A 23,450-nucleotide genomic window follows, 5' to 3' on the forward strand; every position below is an offset into this window, starting at 1 on the left:
TCTATAACAGTGACAACCTCAGAGCCTCCATAACAGTGACACCCTCAGAGCCTCCATAACAGTGACAGCCTCAGAGCCTCCATAACAGTGACAACCTCAGAGCCTCCATAACAGTGACACCCTCAGAGCCTCCATAACAGTGACAGCCTCAGAGCCTCCATAACAGTGACAGCCTCAGAGCCTCCATAACAGTGACACACTCAGAGCCTCCATAACAGTGACAGCCTCAGAGCCTCCATAACAGTGACACCCTCAGAGCCTCCATAACAGTGACAGCCTCAGAGCCTCCATAACAGTGACAACCTCAGAGCCTCCATAACAGTGACACCCTCAGAGCCTCCATAACAGTGACAGCCTCAGAGCCTCCATAACAGTGACACCCTCAGAGTCTCCATAACAGTGACAACCTCAGAGCCTCCATAACAGTGACAGCCTCAGAGCCTCCATAACAGTGACACACTCAGAGCCTCCATAACAGTGACAACCTCAGAGCCTCCATAACAGTGACACCCTCAGAGCCTCCATAACAGTGACAACCTCAGAGCCTCCATAACAGTGACAGCCTCAGAGCCACCATAACAGTGACACCCTCAGAGCCTCCATAACAGTGACAACCTCAGAGCCTCCATAACAGTGACAGCATCAGAGCCTCCATAACAGTGACACCCTCAGAGCCTCCATAACAGTGACAGCCTCAGAGCCTCCATAACAGTGACACCCTCAGAGCCTCCATAACAGTGACAGCCTCAGAGCCTCCATAACAGTGACAGCCTCAGAGCCTCTATAACAGTGACAGCCTCAGAACCTCCATAACAGTGACAGCCTCAGAGCCTCCATAACAGTGACAGCCTCAGAGCCTCCATAACAGTGACAGCCTCAGAGCCTCCATAACAGTGACACCCTCAGAGCCTCCATAACAGTGACAACCTCAGAGCCTTCATAACAGTGACACCCTCAGAGCCTCCATAACAGTGACAGCCTCAGAGTCTCCATAACAGTGACAGCCTCAGAGCCTCCATAACAGTGACACCCTCAATGCCTCCATAACACTGACAGCCTCAGAGCCTCTATAACAGTGACAACCTCAGAGCCTCCATAACAGTGACAACCTCAGAGCCTCCATAACAGTGACAGCCTCAGAGTCTCCATAACAGTGACACCCTCAGAGCCTCCATAACAGTGACACCCTCAGAGCCTCCATAACAGTGACACCCTCAGAGTCTCCATAACAGTGACAACCTCAGAGCCTCCATACCAGTGACACCCTCAGAGCCTCCATAACAGTGACAACCTCAGAGTCTCCATAACAGTGACACCCTCAGAGCCTCCATAACAGTGACACCCTCAGAGTCTCCATAACAGTGACAGCCTCAGAGCCTCCATAACAGTGACAGCTTCAGAGCCTCCATAACAGTGACAGCCTCAGAGTCTCCATAACAGGGACAACCTCAGAGCCTCCATAACAGTGACAGCCTCAGAGCCTCCATAACAGTGACACCCTCAGAGCCTCCATAACAGTGACAGCCTCAGAGCCTCCATAACAGTGACACCCTCAATGCCTCCATAACAGCAAGTCTGCATCTATGATACGGTACGCACACGGACAATGCCCTAATTTGCAGACCCGCTATTTGCGGGCCGCAATACGGACAAAGACCTGCTACGGTCATGTGCATGAGGCCTGATACAGGAATTTACTTATGTGCAACATAAACGCATTTTTGCTGTTCATTAGCGCCGCTTTTTGATCTTAAAGAGAACTTGTCAGAAGGATCAACCCTGTAAAACCAGATGTAATTTTATGATAGGGTTGATCCTGCAGCTCGAAACACGGAGGAGCATAAAAAAAAAATCGCAATGGCCTTTTTTGCATCTTTTTTAGGCCTCATGCACACGACCATTGTTCGGGTCCACATCCGAGCCGCAGTTTTTGCGGCTCGGGTGCGAACCCATTCACTTCAATGGGGCCGCAAAAGATGCGGACAGCCCTCCGTGTGCTGTCCGCATCCGTTGCTCTGTTCCGTGGCCCCGCAAAAAAAATATAACCTGTCCTATTCTTGTCCGTTTTGCGGACAAGAATAAGCATTTCTAAAATGGGCTGCCCGTTCTCTTCCGCAAATTGCAGAAAGCACGTGGGTGTCTTCTGTTTTTTTTGCGGATCCGCGGTTTGCGGACCGCAAAAAACGGCACGGTCATGTGCATGAGGCCTTAGACTGACAGGGGTAAAGCACCCTTATTCTGCCCTTGCCTGGGCATGCATTTCCGTATGTGTTCCGTTTTTTTTTTTTGCGGACCCATTGACTTGAATGGAGCCACGGAACGTGATTTGCGGACAAGGATAGGACATGTTCTATCTTTTCACGATACGGAAATACGGAAATACTGAAACGGAATGCACACGGAGACACTTCAATTTTTTTTGCTGAACCATTGAAATGAATGGTTCAGTATATGTACCGCATACTGAACTCAAAAAACGGACGGTATACTGAACGCAAAATACTGTCGTGTGCATGAGCCCTTAGTTGCAAAGAGAGAAATCCGCAGCAGACAGCTGCAACAAATCACGCTGTGTGAATAAGCCCTTAGCTATCAACTCCTAGAGAGCTAAAAAGTGGAAATGGACGCTGTGTCCTCCAAGCACCAGGGTCCACGTTGTTCTTGTCATCATGGACCCCCACTGGTACATTCTTCTGTCTCTATTGAACTCATTTATTAAGACCTAAGGCCTAACAGGAAAACTGTTTAAGTTGCCCATAGCAACCAATCAGAGCTCACCTTTCAGTTTTTCAGAACACTTTAAGAAATGAAACGTGAGCTCTGATTGGTTGCCATGGGCAACTAAGACAGTTTTCCTGTTAGTTTTGATTAATGAGGCTCAATATAGCAGGAATCGGGCCCCGGGCTACCTATTGGTGGAAATGTATTAAACTGGTTAAAGGAAAACTGATTTAGCAACCAATCAGATTTCACCTTTCATTTCCCGAAGGAGCTCTGAAAAATAAAAGGTCAAATCTGATTGGTTGCTATGGGCAGCTAAGCCAGTTTTCCTTTATACCAGTTTTGATAGACTTCCCCCACTGAGTTTCTGCAGCGTAGATGGGGTTAAATAAAAGAGGTTAAATCAAGCTGCACTGGGAGACACGGTGCCTCACATGATAGGAGGCTGACCGCCCGTCTCCTGATTAACTTACTGGGGGATGGGATACGTTTCTGGAGTCCACATTTCTCCTCGTGAAGATGGGCACAAACATGTATCGCCTGCTCCGCAAACTGTGTCCCTTCTCCATTCTGTGGAGAAACCCTGAGAAACCTGAGGAATCCAGGAGCTTGTTACCCAAGGTGATCATTCATTAGAATCTATGTGAGCGGTAATTGATTGCCAATGTCTGCGTACATGCGGGTGGTTGTAGTCTGGCTTTGATCCAAAAATCCAGTTTACAATATGGAATCGGATCGTAAAATGTTCTGCAACTTTCTAATATACTTTTGCCCCCAAGTAGATAGAATATATACCGTATTTTATTTATTTATTTCATTTTTGTTATTCAATAATATAATACAAAATATGAAATTTCACGCCAAACATAATATATTATATTTTCTACCCCCCCCCCCCCATCCTTCCCGAAAATCCAATTATTGTGCATCATTGTTCAACCAGCGATTTTCCCCATCCTAATAATGGGGTCCACCGCCCTCCCCCACTCTATCACAGGAGGGGGGGGGGTCTTTGTTAATCCATCTTCTTATAATAAGGAGTCTTGCTTGAAAACATAATTTCCAAAGTATTTATTTATCTAATTTTGAGATCCGCAGATGCATCATACCTCCTAATATACAAGCCAGTGGATCTCCCTCTATTTGTACTCCAATAGTTTTTTTTTTTAATAATAAGCGATATCTCAGACCGATATCGGAACAATTTTGGACATCTCCATACCAAATGAAAAAGGCCTGATTGCTCACCTCCACATCTAGGACAATCCTCTGTGGGCTTTATATCCATCTTTTTGAGTAATATAGGAGATCGATATAGCCTGTGGATAAGGGTACGTTCACACTTGCGTTGTTTGATTCCGGCAGGCAGTTCCGTTGCCTGATCAGGCAAACTGTATGCAAACGCATGTCATTTTTTTATGCCTAATCAGTCAGAAAAATGCATTGCAATACCAGATCCGTTTTTCCGGTGTCATCAGGCAAAAGGGATCCGGTATAAAAAAAAATTCACATTTTTAAAGGTCTGCGCATGCATCAATGCAGCAATTTGAATTCCTATAGAAAAAAATGCCAGATCCAGCATTCAGGCAAGTGTTCAGTTTTTTGGTCCGGAAATAAAACTGCAGCATTCTGCAGTATTATCTCCGTCCTGAAAAGTCAAAAAGACTGAACTGAAGACATCCTGATTAGAGATGAGCGAACTTCTGTTTTAAGTTCGGCGTCTAAAGTTCGGCTTCCGGTTAGCGGAGGATCCCGATATGGATTCCGAATTCCGTTGTGGTCCGTGGTAGCGGAATCAATAATGACCATTCCATTGTGGAAGCGCTCATCTCTATATTCATCTGATGAACGGTGCGGAGCAGGGGAGAGGCGTCTCACTTGCCCGTTCCTCTGATAAGCTGCAGGCCTAGTGCCTGCAGCCTATAAGAGGCCGGTGCAGGAGGCACGATGACGTCATCGCTCCGCCTAAGCCGTACAGAGCGGGACACAGGCCGGAAGAGGCCTGCATAGCATTGCTGTGTCATGGTGGTAAGTATAAGTGTTTATTGTTTTTAATTATTTTTAGTACAGAATGGCAAGAAGGGGGTGGGTCCCTATATACTGGCACATTATGGGGGGGAGCACTATGGGGGCATCTAATGGGGGCCCTATATACTGGCACATTATGGGGGGGCACTATAGAGAAGGGGGGGAGAGAACTATGGAGGCATTATATAGGGGCATTTATACTGCCACATTATGAAGAGCACTATGGGGACGGGGAGGAGCACTATGGGTGCATCTTCTGGGGGCACTATTTTATACTGGCACAAATTATAGGGGCATTATAAGCACCTTAGCTCAACTGGGGGCACTAAGTGTTTTTTGTAGTGGCACACAGTACGGGCCATTGGATCACATGAGGGCACTTGGGACATTGACTCTACCGGGGGCACTAAGAGGAGGTATTTTTTATTTATTTTTACTGCCACACAATGGAGCATTATTACTTCTGGGACACAATTACTGTTGGGGGCACTGTAGGAGCACTATTACTGCTAAGTGCACAGAATTATTACTATTGGGATTTTGGGGAGCACTATTACTGTGGGGGCGCCCTGGTACAGTATCAGCTTAGCACAGTTATTTTTGGGGAACATTATGGTTACACTATTAGTGTCAGGGGCACTATTTTCTGGGTGCAGTTATTTTTTAGAGCATTGTGTTCCAATAATGATTGAAGGGGGCGCTATCTGTGTGTAACTAGTATTTTCAGGGGGTTTATCTGTTTCTACAGTATAGTTTTGGGGGGCACAGCGTATCAGTATTGGGGTGCATATTGGGATGTTGAGAACAGGGCTGTGGAGTCGGAGTCGAGGAGTCGAATGCCCCGTTCTTCTTCCTGTCGGCCACCAGAAATCTTGCGCAGACGCAGTACCGCCTGCACGATCATCAAGCTCCTGAGGCAACGCTCAGATTACGTCACTGGGCTCGGCGCATGCCCAGTGAGACTTTTGAGGCTGTTGCCCTCAGGAGCTTGATGATCGCGCAGGCGGTACTGCGCCTGCGCAAGATTTCTGGCGACCGACAGGAAGAAGAACGGGGCATTTCTTGAAGGTAGAAGATGACGTGGCGAGGGGGGCGGAACCGTTTGCCGGGGCTGTGGGAGGTTATTTCAGGATCAGGAGGCGTTCTTGGGCTTCAAATTAAGGCGGACTGGGCACTGCAGGGGGGCGTCACTGGGCTCCAGAGAGGAAAAAAAACGCCCCTCTGGGAACCTTGGAGCTTCATTAGCGTATTAGAAAAAGAGCTTTTTTTTATCAAAATGACAACGAAATAAAGTAAGACCACTGCAGGAAATAAGGTACTTTATTGAACATGGCAAAGTTGAAAGCTTAAAATGCTAAAAGCAGGTGACAGATTCCCTTTAATTACTTCTCTACTGTAAGAATAAAGGCCAATGCATGCAGTGCATCACGTTTCCTGAATCCCCCCACTGCCCGATCTTCAGCAGAAGATCAGCACACAAAGGAGAAGGCAGCGGCTTCTGCCCAACTACCTCTCTGCTATAAGAGCTTAGAAGAACTTGGTGGAACAGCCGTATGTTGCCTTTCTTTCCGTCAAGGAATGTATAAAATTCATTTGCATATTAAATACAGAGGAGTCGGAAGTACCAAAAACTGAGAAGTTGGAGTCGGAGCATTTATCGACCGACTCCACAGCCCTGGTTGAGAAGGTGGGAGGAAAAGTAGGAAACTAAGGTGTCTGTCAAAATCTGCAGAGATCAGAGATGGCTGAAAGAAATCATCATGGTGGTCTGGTCTGAATGGAGAAGATGAAGAGAACATCTACCTCAAAGGAGACGTCACTGGATGTGAGAGGTATGGGCGCAATATATGGGTGACGCTGTGTGTGGGTGTGGCCTGAGGGTGGGCGGGGACACAGGGGCCCCATAATCTCCTATTGCCCGGGGAAGTGCCCCTCCCGAGACCAGGCTCTGGATCCGCCACTAAGGCCTCATGCACACGATCGTTGTGTGCATCCGTGGCCGTTGTGCCGTTTTCCGTTTTTTTTCGCGGACCTATTGACTTTCAATGGGTCCGTGGAAAAATCGGAAAATGCACCGTTTTGCAGCCGAGACCGTGATCCGTGTATCCTGTCAGTCAAAAAAAATGACCTGTCCTATTTTTTTGACGGACAACGGTTCACGGACCCATTCAAGTCAATGGGTCCGTGAAAGAACACGGATGCACACAAGATTGGCATCCGTGTCCGTGATCCGTGGCCGTAGGTTACATTCATACAGACGGATTTGTCTGCATAAAAGCTTTTTCAGAGCTGAGTTTTCACTTCGTGAAAACTCAGATCCGACAGTATATTCTAACACAGAGGCATTCCCATAGTGATGGGGACGCCTCAGGTTAGAATATACTAAAAGAACTGTGTACATGACTGCCCCCTGCTGCCTGGCAGGTGCTGCCAGGCAGGCCCCCCCCCCCCCTGTAGTTAACACATTGGTGGCCAGTGGGCCTCCCTCCCTCCCCTGTAGTTAACTCTCTTCAAGTTAAAATATACCATCGGATTGGAGAAAACTCTGATCCGATGGTATAAAAGGGACTCCTGACTTTACATTGAAAGTCAATGGGGGACGGATCAGTTTGAAATTGCACCATATTGTGTCAACGTCAAACGGATCGGTCCCCATGGACTTGCATTGTAATTCAGGACGGATTCGTTTGGCTCCGCACGGCAAGGAGGACACCAAAACGACTTTTTTTTCATGTCCGTGGATCCTCCAAAAATCAAGGAAGACCCACGGACGAAAAAACGGTCACGGATCACGGACCTACGGACCCACGGACCCCGTTTTTGCGGACCGTAAAAAAAAACGGTCGTGTGCATGAGGCCTGAGTCTGGTGTCTTTGGATGTAGAAAACCTATACCCGGATACCACACGGGGCACTTACTGCTGCAGAAGGAAGCAAGGTGGATTATCAGCTCAAGAGCAATGGGCCCATTTGGCCTGAATGACAAAAAATATTTAAGTGTGTTTTCTATAGTTATGAAGTATTTGTCCATGTATGTGGGGTCCATTTGGTTGTATGTTTTTAAAAATATGTCTGGACGGGATAGTGTCATGTGTTACCATGACAATCCCGCTGAGCAACACATACAGTGCCTTGCAAAAGTATTCACCCCCTTGACTTTTTTCGTATTTTGGTGCCTCACAACCTGGAATTAACATGGATTGTTTGAGGATTTGCATCATGTAATGTACAGAACATGCCCACAACTTTGAAGATGTGTTTTTCTTTTTTATTGTGAAGCAAACAACAAATTGGACAAAATAACAGGAAAAAGTCGATGTGTGTAACTATTCCCCCCCCCCCCCCCCTCCCCCCAAAGTCAATACTTTGTTGAGCCCCTTTTGTGGAAATCACAGCTCAAAGTCCCTTTGGATAAGTCTCTATGAGCAGTTGCCTCATCTTACCACTGGGATCTTTGCCCATTCCTCCTTGCAGAACTGCTCCAGCTCCTTCAGGTTGGATGTTTGCGCTTGTGAACAGCAATCTTTAAGTCTGACCACAGATTTTCTATTGGATTGAGATCTGGGCTGTGACTAGGCCATTCCAACACATTTACATGTTTCCCCTTAAACCACTCAAGTGTTGCTTTAGCAGTGTGTTTGGGGTCATTGTCCTGCTGGAAGGTGAACCTCCGTCCTAGCCTCACATCACGCACAGAGTGGGACAGGTTCTGCTCAAGAATATCCCTGTATTTAGCACCATCCATCTTTCCCTCCACTCTGACCAGTTTCCCATCCCCCCCCCCCCCCCCAGCACGATGCCTCCACCACCATGTCTCACTGTGGGGATGGTGTTCTTGGGGTGATGTGATGTGTTGGGATTCCGCCAGACATAGCGTTTTCTTTGATGGCCGAAAAGTTCTATTTTAGTCTCCTCAGACCAGAGCACCTTCCTCCATACATTTTGGGAGTCTCCCACGTGCCTTTTCACAAACTGACAACGTGCCTTTCTGTTTTTAGCTGAAAGTAATGGCTTTCTTCTGCCCACTCTGCCATAAAGCCCAACTCTATGGACCGTACGGCCTATTGTCATCCTATGTACAGATCCTCCAGTCTCTGCTGTAGAACTCTGCAGCTCCTCCAGGGTTACCTTAGGTCTCTGTGCTGCCTCTCTGATTAATGCCCTCCTTGCCCGGTCCGTGAGTTTTGGTGGGCGGCCGTCTTTTGGCAGGTTTGCTGTTGTGCCATGTTCTTTCCATTTGGTTATGATAGATCTGATGGTGCTCCTGGGGATCATCAAAGATTTAGATATTTTTTTTTATAACCTAACCCTGACTTGTACTTCTCCACAACATTGTCCCTTACTTGTTTGGAGAGTTCCTTGGTCTTCATGGCAGTGTTTGGTTAGTGATTCCTCTTGCTGATATGTTGCAGCCTCTGGGGCCTTTTAAAAAAGGTGTGTATATGTAATGACAGATCATGTGACACTTAGATTGCACACAGGTGACATCATTTCACTAATTATGTGACTTCTGAAGGTAATTGGTTGCACCAGAGCTTTTTATGGGCTTCCTAACAAAGGGGGTGAATACATACGCACATGCCAATTTTCTGTTTTCTATTTCTAAACAATAGTTTTATTTATATATTTTTCTCATTTCACCAACTTAGACTATTGATTAACAAAACATTGAACTTAAGGCTGTAATGTAACAAAATACGAAAAAGGTCGAGGGGGGTGAATACTTTTGCAAGGCACGGTAAATGAAGCACGCGATAGCGTGATGTCAGTGGCCTGAGGAAGCACGAAACGGCCATCATTACTTGTTTGGCTGTGTGACAGCTGTTTCGCCCCTGCCTTTTACTGTTGTTGTCTTTGGAGACAATAAAGGAATCTATTTTCTATATTGGCGAGTGGCGCCTACTATATTCTATCTACTTGTGGACTGTACATTACGTTTCGGCTTGAACACCCTCGTATTACTGACACAAAGCTACGAGGACGCCTGTATATTGTTGCTGGTAGGACGGAAGCTGTGCCGCCCGGCTATACTTCTTTTATGATTGGACTAATATACTTTTGCGTTTCAATTCTTCACCATTTAAAAGACCTCTGCTTGCTGTCACTGAATTAAAATACTTAAGGCTGAAAACCTCCAAATAACACCCAACAAACAAAGGAGTTTGGCCAGGTTGCTGAGCCTTGGGCAGGGCGTTTAGATACAGGGCTAGGACAGCAAAATGTCTTCTAAGGCTACATGGCGACAAAAAGGGGACAACTACATTGCGACATGTGTTGCAGAAAATTTGCGTGCCATTTTTATATTATTATAGTCCATGGTGCCGCACTGTGACTGTGACACGACAGTCGCTCAAAATTCCAACTTGGATGGATTTTTTGCGACTGTTGTGTTGCAGTCGCAGTGTGACACCATTCAGCATCATTATAAAAAATGTCGCCGTGTAGCCCTAGCCTAAAGCTTAGGTATATATGGCTTTGTAAATTAGCGCTGGTACACTGTAAGGAGCCCTGCTCCTGTGTCAGTTGAATAAGACTAGAAAAGGTTTTCAGTCTCCGGATGTAAACAGGAAGGTTTCAATTCATTTATGCAAGGCCTCATGCACACGACAGTAGGCGGCCCGCAAACAGCGGGTCCGCAATACACAGGCACCAGCCGTGTGAGCACTGTATCACGGATATGGAAGATACGGTGCAGAACTAGGGTTGCCATCCAGCCGGTATCTCACCGACAAGGCCGTTATTTTAGTGGCTGGTGCCGATAATTTTATTTTCTACTGGCAATTACTAGGGATCGACCGATTATCGGTTTTACCGATATCGGCCGATATTGAGGATTTTGACCGTTATCGGTATCTGCATCTATTTTGCCGATATTCCGATAACGTATGGGGAACACAGAACGCGCTGCTCTCAGAGCTCTCTGTGTTCCCTCCGCAGCACAGGGGAGAAGGAAGCAGTGTCTCCTCCCCCTGTGATGCCGCTGCCGCCAATGAGAGGAGAGAGGACAAGAGGAGGGGAGGGGCTGTGGCCGCTGCACCAATGATGTTAACTGACTTATTCATTCAAATTGAGCTGGCTCCCGCCTCCTGTATATGAATAAATGAGAGATTTATGTTCATTGGTGGTGCAGTGCACCCCCCACCCCCACCCCAGTATTAAAAACATTGGTGGCGCAGTGCGCCCCCCTGCCCAAGCCCCCCCAGTTTTAATCATTGGTGGCAGTGGCCACAGGGTCCCCTCTCCCCTGCCCTCCTCCTCCAGCAGTGTAAGTCTGGGGCTTCGATCGGTTACCATGGCAGCCAGGACGCTATTGAAGCCCTGGCTACCATGATAAGCTCCATGCTGCTGTGTGCACAAAGCACAGAGCAGCAGGGACAGTGTGAGCTCCTATTCACCCTGTTAGAGATCTATCAGGGTGAATAGGACAAGGGGGCTAAAAGTTGGTAAAAAAAAAAAACACCAAAATATTAAGTATAAATGAAAAAGAAATGCAGCGTACTCAAGTTAGGTTTAGAAATGTTCCTGGGTGTTGTAGTGCAATAGACACTAACCTGAGACGGCTGACTCTCTGCAAGGGCAGGTGATGATGAGAAATATTCGTGACGCCAGTGCCAATTAAACGGTGGCACGCCGTTTGCTGATAGCAGGAATAACTGAGGAACCACGTGATGTTAAAACAGAATTCAAACTTTAGTAGTCATCATTTAGGGACATTGACGGAAGCGCAGTTCCTTTGAAGACAGTTGATTTTCAATACAGTTGATGCAGGCAATATATATATATATATATATATATATATATATATATATATATATATATATATCAAGGTGACTTTAGAGTGTTAAACACAAGACTTGCAGTACAGGCGGCTTGCACTCTATTCCTGACTGATCCTGGAACATAGAAACTCTTCTCCAAGGTCCAATGCCCTAGCTCTGGCTTATATCCTTGGTTTTATCTCTATCAAGTACCTCCTCTATTGTCTTGAGTACCTCTTGCTTTTCTTGACTTGCCTCTGTCTCTCTCTGTTTCCTCAGGCTCTTTAACTGTAGTGTTCCTGCTTCTGCGTATATGAATTCAGGAGGGGAACCTTCTCCTTGGATCTGGAACCCGGTTACAGGGACTGCATTACCCTCTCCTAGTCTACAGGCTTCAGGCCTGGACTTGACTCTGACATTGTCTAATCTCTGGTTAGACTAGACTATCAACCTTAGACTCTAGACTCCAGACTGCCTCTCCTTACCCTGACTGGGCATTATATAGACTAGGGCTCCCTAGCTCCCTCTAGTGACTAAGAGCTGGAATGACACCCCTAGCAGGCCTGCACATGCAAATTTCACAGTAACAGGGAAGGACATAGCATTACATTACATTACATTTTATAAAGACGACTTATACCAACTTCCCCATAAATAAGGGGAACGACAACACACAAGTGACCCTTCCGTAGTGACGGGCATTACAGTCCCCGTACACTACAGAAAGATTTACAAAAAAAACAACTACACATTAACAATAAAAATATTTATTTTTATCAGATTTGTGTAGGATTTATTAAAAAAAAAAAAAAAAAATGAAATTTCACAGAATATCGGTATAAATTATCGGCTATCGGCCTGAAAGTTCACAAATGATCGGTATCGGCCCTAAAAAATCAATATCGGTCGATCCCTAGCAATTATATTGCCGGTAGTTTTCCTATATGGACTATTACTAATGAGCGCTTCCACTGTGGAGCGCTCATTGGTGCAGCCTTTACCTCCCCGCCACTGGTGTTCAAAAAAAAATAAATGACCTCCTCCATTTGCTCGCGCTGCGGGGAACACTTGCTGCTGACTGGAGGACAGGACCTGCAAGACGTCATCACGCTGAAGCGCAGGTCCTGTCCTGAGCTTCCAGTCAGCAGCAAGTGTAAGCTAGGGCGCGAGCAAATGGAGGAGGTGAGTTTTTTTTTTTGTTTGTTTTGCAGAAGCAGAGAAGGGGGAACTAATGGGGGCATTACTCTTACTGGGGGGCACTAATGGGCAGAATTGCTCTTATTGGAGGCACTAATGGGGCATTTATTGTTACTGGGGGGCACTAATGGGGGCTTTATTCTTACTGGGTGGCACTAATGGGGGCTTTATTCTTACTGGGGGCACTAATGGGGGCTTTACTATTACTGGGGTGCACTAATGGGGGAATTACTATTACTGGGGTGTGCTAATAGAAGGGCATTAATATTACTGGGGGCACTAATGGGGCAGTATTCTGGGGGGTGCTAATTAGTGTATTAATATTATTGGGGGGCACTAATGGGGGCATTACTATTACTGGGGGCATTAATGCTGAGTGGCACTAATGGAGGCTTTTTAATTCTGGGCGGCACTAATGGGGGCATTAATATTACTGGGGGTCATTAATGGAGGCATTAAAATTATTGGAAGCCACAGTATGACAGCAACTGTGTTAAACCGTGCCCCCCCCCCCCCCCCCCCCCCAAACAACACCCCCTTTGGGATGTGGCTTAACTTGGCCGGTATTTTATTGTTGGGAAAGGTGGCAACCCTATGCAGAGCGGAGGCACGGATCGAAAGCTCATGGAAGCACTATGGAGTGCTTCAGTGGGTTTTCTGTACCTTCCTCCGCACCTCAAAAAAGTGTGCATGCACTTTTTTGTGGTGCGGACCATCAGATGCGGATTGCGGACCCATTTTAAGTGAATGGGTCCACGTCCGCAGACAGTGGGTGCCCGTGCATTTGGACCGCAATTTGCGGTCCGCACCACGGGTACAGACGGCATACAGTTGTGTGCGTGAGGCCTAAGGTTTTATTCACATGTCACGCAATTCTGGAGAAACTGCAGTAGCTTTGTGATGTCACAAAAAGGGGCACCCGGTTTGCGTCTTTATACAGTGAGGCCCTATGGGTGATGATGTCGCTGTATGGCCTCTGTCAGACCTATATGGAGGCTTCATGGGTGCAATTCCTGGAAATATATGGTGTAACGGATCACCTGGCACCCCGACTGAGTACTTCCGTTGATGGATGCTCCTAGCGTTTTCCTGAGGTTTCCAAGCACTCTGGCAGACACCACAATCACCGAACCGAAGAAGCATATAAATCCTCTTCAAGCAGTTGAATAGGAAACCATACGAATGGGTTTACACTCCTAGCAGTCAAACTGGGACAGCATGCAATAAATCCTCCCCCAAGAATGAGACGACACTTCACTTTGAGAGTTAAAACAGGAACTGACTTTATTTTGACATAGCACACCTACTTTAAACCCCCCAACAGCCTCATTTACATACAATAGGGCACATAGATGACTATGGTACAAGGAAGGGTGGGGCCAGACAATAGCAAGGGCTGATGGGAGATTGAGGAGGGACAGAGCAGCTAGATTACTGGTCTCCCAGTGTCCCTGAGACAACACCCTGCCGGAGAAACAATGGGACAGGAAAAAGGGGGAGGAGAAGAGGCACAGAACAGCAATGCCTGTAACATGCAAACATTACAGCAAGAGCAAGATACAGTATATACAGTCCACAACACACAGCAATACAATTTAACAGAACCCATAATAACACACATAATATTTAAAGACAGCCTGAATGCAATCTGCTACACAGTCTTAAAGGGGCATTGTTCCTAAAAGTCATAATATGTCCACGGATGGCCATTAAACGGCCAGTAGCAGCAATATAAAATACCACATGCCCAAATATTGCATTCAAACGTACCAATTTACCAGGGGCCATAGTCAGTAGGTAGGAGGCATGTAGCCAGGCCTCTCCAATGCCCAGTGGCGAGGCGGGTTCTGCCACATATGGCCTCTGTTGATGTACGCCATATCGGTGTCACAACCAGACAGCTGAGAAGCTCTAACAGAAACCGTTCAGAACCTCCTCCTTGAGTTTTCTTTGTTTTGGTTTCAGTTCCTCATCTCGTTAGCCTATCTCAGCTGTCATGCAGTTGGACTGATTGCTTCCCTTTAAATTCCTCCCCATAATGCAGTAGTGTGCGGCTTATACAACTTCCTGGAGTGTGTGCGCATGCTGTTCCTAGTTCCCAATTCCCAGTCGTCTGCAAGATAAGTGCTGTATATGTATTTGTGATTTTCTGTCTGCTGGATCCAGGTGACCCTGACTCCCTCCGTGTCTGTGTAGGGAGCCGGTGGTCGTGTCCCCTCACTATTGTAGGGTCTTCAGGTGTTAGATAGTCGAGGTACGTGGATATGCGACCATTCACCTTTGGGGTGTTCGCATAGGCTGAGCAGTCAGGGAGAGTCTGCCAGGTCCATGCAGGGCTCTCCCTTTTGTTCCTTAGTTGTGGATCCAGTGAGTCATTGATTATATTGCATTGTCTTGTTTCCTGTACACCATCCGTGACATTATAAGCCGCCAAAACCGTCTCAAGCATGGATCCGGTTTCACTTTTGGCTGAACGCTTACAGGGTCTTTTATTGGAGGTAGCTGATCTCCCTAAGACTTTTTCTCAGTTTCAAGTAACCGGTTCAGCCTGCGTTCATGGAATTTGTTCTGAGCCTAAGATCTCGCTCCCTGATACGTTCTCCGGGGGTAGTGAGAATTTTGTGCGTTTTAGAGAGGCTTGCAAACTCCCTTTTCGCCTTCTTCCCCATTCCTCTGGTGATGAGGAACGGAGGGTGGGGATCATTATATCGCTGCTCAGGGGTAACGCTCAGTCCTGGGCCTTTTCGCTGCCGGAGGGGGCACGGCCCCTCCGTTCAGTGGATGAATTCTTTTTGGCCCTGGGTCAGATATATGATGATCCGGATCGTATTGCTCTGGCTGAGTCTAGACTGCGTCTGTTGTGCCAGGGTGAACAATCCGCAGAGATATACTGCTCAGAATTTCGGAGATGGGCAGCTGATACTGGTTGGAATGATGCTGCACTCCGAAGTCAATTTTGCCATGGTCTTTCAGAGGAATTGAAAGATGCATTTTCCTTTCATGAGAGGCCTATCTCCTTGGACTCTGCTATGTCTCAGGCCGTTCGTATTGACAGGCGTCTTAGAGAGAGAGGAGAGATCTCTCCTTCCTGTCATACTCAGTCCCGAGACAGTGCAGCGGTCTCATTCTGTGCGCAGGGGTCTCAGTCGCTGTCAGCCCCTTCTGAGCAGGAGCCCATGCAGCTGGGGTTGATTGCCTCTGACAATAGAAGATTCAGCTCGCATGGGAGGGTTTGTTTTTGATGTGGAGGTATAAATCATTTGGCAAATGTTTGTCCCTCTAGGAGATACAGGCAGTTTTCTGGGAGTAATAAAGAAACAAAAAGGAAAAAATCTTTTAAAAATGTTCCGTCTGTTACTATTGGCAGGGTTGAGGCGGAAATTGAAGGTTTTCCGTTTGCTTGTAGTTCCCGTTTTATCCTGCCTGCTAGGGTGGCGCTAGAGAGCAAGAGCATTTTTTGTGAGATTTTTGTGGATAGTGGAGCAGCTGTCAACCTCATTGATAATCAATTTGCAATAACTCATAGTTTCCAGGTATGCACTTTGGGAAAGGATATTCCTGTTTTTGCTATTGATTCCACTCCACTTTCTCAGAAATCATTAAAGGGCATAGTTCACAATATCCGTTTAATTGTGAGTGATGCTCATGTTGAGGATGTGTCATGTTTCGTCCTTAGCGGTTTGCCTACTCCTCTAGTGTTGGGGTTACCCTGGCTCACTAAACATAACCCCACCATTGATTGGCAAGCGAGGCAAATAAATGGTTGGAGTGACTTTTGCAGAGAGAATTGCCTCACGACATCTGTTTCTGAGGTTTCTACTAAGACTGTACCACCTTTCCTCTCTGAATTTTCGGATGTCTTCTCTGAGAGTGGAGTTCAGGATTTGCCCCCGCACAGGGAGTACGATTGCCCTATTAATCTCATCCCAGGTGCCAAGCTGCCTAAATCTCGTTTATACAATCTTTCCCAACCTGAGAGGGTCGCTATGCGTGCTTATATCTCCGAGAGTCTGAGAAAAGGACACATACGACCCTCGAAGTCACCTGTTGCCGCTGGTTTTTTCTTTGTTAAGAAAAAAGATGGTTCTTTAAGACCTTGTCTGGATTTCAGGGAGATGAACAGTATCACTATTCGTGACCCTTATCTGCTTCCTCTGATCCCTGACCTGTTTAACCAGGTTGTTGGGGCTAAAGTCTTTTCCAAATTAGATCTAAGAGGGGCATACAACCTGGTCAGGGTCAGAGAAGGAGACGAATGGAAGACGGCCTTTAATACCCCTGAGGGCCATTTTGAGAATTTGGTTATGCCTTTTGGTTTGATGAATGCCCCAGCCGTTTTTCAGCATTTCGTGAACAGCATTTTTTATCATTTAATGGGAAAATTTGTATTAGTGTATTTGGATGACATTTAGATTTTTTTCTCCTGATTTCAAAACTCATAAGGAACACCTACGTCAGGTCTTGCTCATCCTGCGGGAGAATAAATTATACGCGAAACTGGAAAAATGTGTGTTTGCGGTTCCAGAGGTTCAATTTCTGGGGTTTCTTCTCTCCGCTTCTGGTTTTCGCATGGACCCCGAGAAGGTCCGTGCTGTGCTTGAGTGGGAGCTTCCTGAGAATCAGAAGGCGCTGATGCGTTTTTTGGGCTTTGCCAATTATTACAGGAAGTTTATTTTGAATTATTCCTCTGTTGTTAAACCACTCACTGATATGACCAGAAAGGGGGTAGATTTTTCTTCCTGGTCGGTAGAGGCGCGTAAGGCCTTTTCTAATATCAAGGAGAGTTTTGCTTCCGCTCCCATCCTGGTACAACCTGATATTTCTTTACCCTTCATAGTTGAGGTTGATGCTTCTGAGGTAGGGGTGGGTGCGGTCTTGTCTCAGGGTTCCTCTCCTGCCAAATGGCAACCGTGTGCCTTTTTCTCGAAGAAACTCTCCTCCGCAGAGAGAAATTATGATGTGGGAGATAGGGAATTGTTGGTCATCAAGTTGGCTTTTGAGGAATGGCGCCATTGGCTAGAGGGAGCCAGACACCCTATTACCGTGTTTACTGATCATAAAAATCTGGCCTACTTGGAGTCAGCCAAGCGTCTGAACCCAAGACAGGCCAGATGGTCTTTGTTCTTTTCAAGGTTTAATTTTGTTGTCACGTTCCGCCCTGGGGTTAAGAATGTGAAGGCAGATGCCCTGTCACGTTGTTTTCCGGGAGGTGGGAATTTTGAAGACCCGGGTCCCATTTTGGCTGAAGGTGTGGTGGTCTCTGCTCTTTTTCCTGAATTGGAGGCAGAGGTGCAGGCAGCCCAGTCAGAGGCTCCTGATCTTTGTCCTCCTGGGAGGTTGTTTGTGCCTCTCTCTTTGAGACACAAGATTTTTAAGGAACACCACGATACGGTCCTTGCTGGGCACCCGGGGGCAAGAGCCACACTGGATCTCATCGCTCGGAGATTCTGGTGGCCTGCGCTTCGTAAGTCGGTTGAGGGTTTTGCGGCAGCCTGTGAGACTTGCGCTCGTGCCAAAGTCCCTCATTCACGGCCATCAGGTCCTCTCCTTCCCTTACCCATTCCTTCCCGTCCTTGGACACATCTGTCCATGGACTTCATAACGGACCTGCCTCGTTCCTCGGGGAAGACTGTGATTCTGGTGGTGGTGGACCGTTTTAGCAAAATGGTGCATTTCATCCCTTTTCCTGGTTTGCCCAATGCTAAGACGCTGGCGCAGGCATTTATTGACCACATTGTCAAATTGCATGGTATTCCTTCAGACATAGTCTCTGATAGGGGCACGCAGTTTGTTTCCAGATTCTGGAAGGCTTTCTGTTCTCGCTTGGGGGTTCGGTTGTCATTCTCTTCTGCTTTCCACCCGCAGTCGAATGGCCAGACAGAGCGCGTCAATCAGAATCTGGAGACATATCTGCGCTGTTTTGTGGCGGAGAATCAAGAGGATTGGTGTTCTTTTTTGTCCCTTGCTGAGTTTGCTTTAAATAACCGTCGTCAGGAGTCCTCTGATAAGTCACCATTTTTTGGTGCATATGGGTTTCATCCGCAGTTTGGGTCTTTCTCGGGAGAGGGGTCTTCTGGTTTACCTGATGAGGACAGATTCTCCTAGTCTTTGTCATCTATTTGGCAAAAGATTCAGGATAATCTAAAGAGCATGAGTGAGAGATATAAGCGTGTGGCAGATAAGAGACGTGTGCCTGGTCCGGACCTGAATGTTGGTGATCTGGTGTGGTTGTCTACCAAGAATATCAAATTGAAGGTTCCCTCATGGAAGTTGGGTCCTAGGTTTATTGGGCCTTACAAGATCCTGTCTGTCATCAATCCTGTTGCCTACCGTCTTGATCTTCCTCAGACTTGGAAGATCCATAATGTTTTTCATAAGTCCTTATTAAAACCTTATGTTCAACCCATTGTACCCTCGCCTTTGCCTCCTCCTCCGATTATGGTTGATGGGAATCTTGAATTTCAGGTCTCTAGGATTGTGGATTCTCGTCTTGTCTGCGGTTCTCCCTAGTACCTCGTTCATTGGGAAGGTTATGGTCCTGAGGAGAGGATGTGGGTCCCAGTGACGGACATTAAGGCCACTCGTCTCATCAGGGCTTTCCATAGGTCCCATCCTGAGAAGGTGGGCTCTGAGTGTCCGGAGTCCACTCGTAGAGGGAGGGGTATTGTCACAACCAGACAGCTGAGAAGCTCTGACAGAAACCGTTCAGAACCTCCTCCTTGAGTTTTCTTTGTTTTGGTTTCAGTTCCTCATCTCGTTAGCCTATCTCAGCTGTCATGCAGTTGGACTGATTGCTTCCCTTTAAATTCCTCCCCATAATGCAGTAGTGTGCGGCTTATACAACTTCCTGGAGTGTGTGTGCATGCTGTTCCTAGTTCCCAGTTCCCAGTCGTCTGCAAGATAAGTGCTGTATATATATTTGTGATTTTCTGTCTGCTGGATCCAGGTGACCCTGACTCCCTCCGTGTCTGTGTAGGGAGCCGGTGGTCGTGTCCCCTCACTATTGTAGGGTCTTCAGGTGTTAGATAGTCGAGGTACGTGGATATGCGACCATTCACCTTTGGAGTGTTCGCATAGGCTGAGCAGTCAGGGAGAGTCTGCCAGGTCCATGCAGGGCTCTCCCTTTTGTTCCTTAGTTGTGGATCCAGTGAGTCATTGATTATATTGCATTGTCTTGTTTCCTGTACACCATCCGTGACAATCGGGCTGGACTGTGATGTGGGACCTGTGCGTTCACATAGGTTATGTGGGCCACCTGTAATGAAAGGGAATCTAGTGCCGCCCCCCACCATGCGGGACCACACAACACCACTACATAGTTGCCAACTGTCCCTCATTTTCACAGACGGCCCTGGCGAATTCCCACTGTCCCCAGATGAAAATGGGCAGATTTAACACAAAGCCCCGTCCATAAGTGAATTTATGTTGCAGGATGGGCAGACGATGACTGTGGCTGGCAGTGATGTAGAGGGCATTCGCAATGGCGAGCAACATTATGGGAAGCACTGTCTGTGGCTGGCAGTGTTATGATGGCAATCCAATGTGGCGGGTAGAGGCAAAGACCATGGGTAGCAACATTGTAGGGTGAGCAGGCAATGAGTGTGGCTGGTAATGTTATGGGGGAGGCAATGAGTAGGGCGGGTAGGGGCAAAGACCATGCTTGGCAATGTTACAGAGTTGGCAGGCAATGAGTCTGGCGGGCAATGATATAGAGTTGGCAAAATGTGGCAATTTCGTAGTTGGCAAAATGTGGGGTTGGCAGATGACTGTGGTTGGGCACCAATAAGGATCATGACCTCCACTCATATTTTCAATCCTCTTTCTGCAGGGTGCACAGAACACAAAATATGGCCAGGAATCGGATGAATTCCTATACTGCACTCATAATGGTGCTGAAGTAGAGAGCTCTCCATCGTCTGATGATCCAAAAGACTGGCCACCTCCAGGCTATCATCCCGATCCCTTCATACCCATCATGAAATATCTTATGTTCTTCTTCAATGTCATCTTCTTCACATTGGGCTTCGGCCTGCTATGCTTTGGGTTTTGGGGCCTTGCTGACAAGGAGTCCTTGATCGGAGAGAAGATTGGTAATCTGGGTACTGACCCCATGCTGATATTCGTCCTGGTGGGCCTGGTCGTGTGCTTTTTGTCCTTCTCGGGATGCGTCGGTTTCATCCGAGAAAACATATGCCTCCTCAGGCTTTTCTCTACTGGCATTGCCATGCTGTTGGTTACACAATGCGTTTTGGCCTTGGTGGTCCTTTGTTTTCGTGATCGAATTCAGGATTCAGTGAAGAAGACCATGCTGGTAGCCATGAGCAGATATCAAGATGACTCAGACCTTAAGTTTCTATTGGATGAGCTACAACTTGGTATGGAGTGTTGTGGAGTACAGTCCTACCAAGACTGGTCCATAAATCTGTAAGTATTGGCCCAAGTGTATCTAAGAGGAAGTTTTGAGGTACTTGGGTGTCTTTAGCTGGTCATTTATTCCTGGATAACTTTATTTAGGAGGGGAAGCAGATCAGATTGGAGTAGTTGGAGGTGCACCATAACGGGCAACAGCAAATGTAATGATATCAAAATGTACCAGGAAGCGCAGATTAGGGTCAGGCAGAATTGAGGTAAAGCTTGGCACTGTCCATTAAGCCAAGGGTCTAATAAAGCTGAGTTTGAAGTACTCTAGTGAGCAGTGCAGGAGACAAGTCAGACAAGCCAAGACCTTGGTAATGGAGGTCTGGCAGAGCCAGAGACAGAGTAGTAAGACGTGTCAGATCTGGAGTACAAGATTGTACTGTATCACGGTGAGGGGAACACAAAACTCGTTCAAACTTCAAAGCAGAAATCGCCTCACTTTCCTTATTCAATGTCGGCACAGGATTAGCTCTGGTCATCTGCAGTCTCTGCATCCATCATTACTCCAACTACTGTACAGCAATCTTATGTAGGGGACTATCTCCTTACTTTATAGGAGGTCAGCTAAACTGTATGGGGTGTGTCTGTCGACAAGCTTGTTGACTGTTTCTAATAAGCAAAATAGTGAGTGCAGCTCTGGAGTATAATACAGGATGTAACTTAGAATCAATACAGGATAAGTAATGTATGTACAGAGTGACTCCACCAGCAGAATTACAAGTGCAGCTCTGGAGTATAATACAGGATAAGTAATGTATGTACAAAGTTATCAACTTTTGTAGTTGATTATGCTTACTTATATCATGTCAAATGCTGTTAAAGGGTGAACCTATGATCTTTATGAACAACTTCAAAGAGGTTGTCCCATGAAGATGAGCTATTCATACTGACCTTGCAATTTAATGAGTCTCTATTTCCTCAGGTATTTTAACTGCAGTTCTCCTGGCGTCAACTCCTGTGGGGTCCCTTATTCCTGTTGCATCGACCCACTTCAAAATGGTACTGTGCCCAATTCCCAGTGTGGATTCGGAGCCCTAGGCATGAGTGAGGCCATGGCGAGCACCCTGATCTACCTGGGAGGCTGCGTCCCTCAGCTTGTACTTTGGATCAACTACAGAATTTGGGATATCTTTGTTGGTTACCTCTTGGTGACCGCTGTAGAACTTGTATGTATTGTTTGTGCCCAAAGGGTAATGAGAGAAATCAAAATGATAAAATCTCTATATTAAAGTCTATGCTCATTTGGTAATCTTTAGGCATCACTTATTTACCATCCTATTGTTGAAGGGGTAGGTAGATATGTTCTTTGTTATGGCTCCAAGTTTTGTCAAAGATGATGTCAGAATGGTGCAGCTTGCAACAGAATTTTGTGGAGATCCTCTACTGATCTACCGAGGTTGGTTCCTGTCTGACATTTGTAATGGAAGAAATGTTAATGTACTATTAAGGACACTACATCCATCATTTAAATGGAGTGTACACTGCATAAGTGGCTACCTTGGGTCTAAAGTCTGAGGCCTCTTCATTCCTACTGGGGTAATTCCTATGGCAGTCACAGCACTATGAAATGCCTTTTGTGCTGTGGCATTAGAAGAATTCTGATATCTCTGACTTTTTAGTCTAACCAGACTGTCTATTACTCTGTAATTCCTCTAGCACCGTTCTATGGCAACAGTAGGTTTAAAGAGCACACCAAATGCTTGAAATAACTTCTTTATTAACTTCAACTTTTCTTCATAAAACACTGCCGCCTTTGTAGCATATAGTCCATGTACATAACACATGTTGAAAATATATCACAAAATGGCGGTATGCATAAAATGGTGGTTCAACTGTTCGATCTTGTCATTTAACATAAAATGGTGGATATATTTCTCTCTTGAGTATCTGTACTCTCACTTTAAGTTAGTTAAGTACTTTATGATCTCTCTGAGAGGTATATCTGAGGTCTAACTAATAGTTCGCTTGCTGAATTTAGTCGCAATTTGCAGTATGCAGTTAGCAGTAACTATTTGCAGATTGGTTGAGTATGATCTGGTATGGTTGTATGCAATTTGGATTGCAATATGGAATTTGAATTTGGATTGTGAACTTTGTAGTTTGCAATTGGTTGAACTATTTTGGCCTCTCTGCTTCCATAAAACACAGCTCTTAGTGGAGTGAATATCTGTTCAGCTTCTCTCCTCTGGTTTAATGACTCTAGCAGCTCCTGTTAGGGGAATTTCCCACACAAGCTGTGTGTGAAGCTGGCTGTGATTGGTCAAGACTCCTACCCAGCAACAACAGTTTAACTCTCTGCTTTCTGTTTCTGCTGTGTCATTGAGCTTAC

The 23,450-nt window shown here is 46.4% G+C and overlaps 1 protein-coding gene across 1 annotated transcript; it reads left to right on the forward strand.

Moving 5' to 3' along the window:
* Positions 1-3,215: 3,215 nt before the first annotated feature.
* TSPAN10 (tetraspanin 10) lies at positions 3,216-22,350 on the forward strand. Its single transcript, XM_040436987.1, has 3 exons — positions 3,216-3,342; positions 20,532-21,127; positions 22,044-22,350. The coding sequence occupies exons 1-3, from the start codon at positions 3,241-3,243 to the stop codon at positions 22,348-22,350; spliced, it is 1,005 nt and encodes a 334-aa protein (XP_040292921.1). The 5' UTR covers positions 3,216-3,240.
* Positions 22,351-23,450: the final 1,100 nt, after the last annotated feature.

This window comes from Bufo bufo, chromosome 6, assembly GCF_905171765.1.
Source record: "Bufo bufo chromosome 6, aBufBuf1.1, whole genome shotgun sequence".
NCBI lineage: Eukaryota > Metazoa > Chordata > Amphibia > Anura > Bufonidae > Bufo > Bufo bufo.

What these genes read in the sequence shown, in the direction of transcription:
- TSPAN10 (XM_040436987.1), top strand. Translation starts at nt 3,241, where the DNA reads ATGGGCACAAACATGTATCGCCTGCTCCGCAAACTGTGTCCCTTCTCC. An exon ending in CCAGGAGCTTGTTACCCAAG is followed by an intron (nt 3,343 to 20,531) that starts GTGATCATTCAT and finishes CTCTTTCTGCAG; the next exon opens with GGTGCACAGAACACAAAATA. An exon ending in CAAGACTGGTCCATAAATCT is followed by an intron (nt 21,128 to 22,043) that starts GTAAGTATTGGC and finishes CTATTTCCTCAG; the next exon opens with GTATTTTAACTGCAGTTCTC.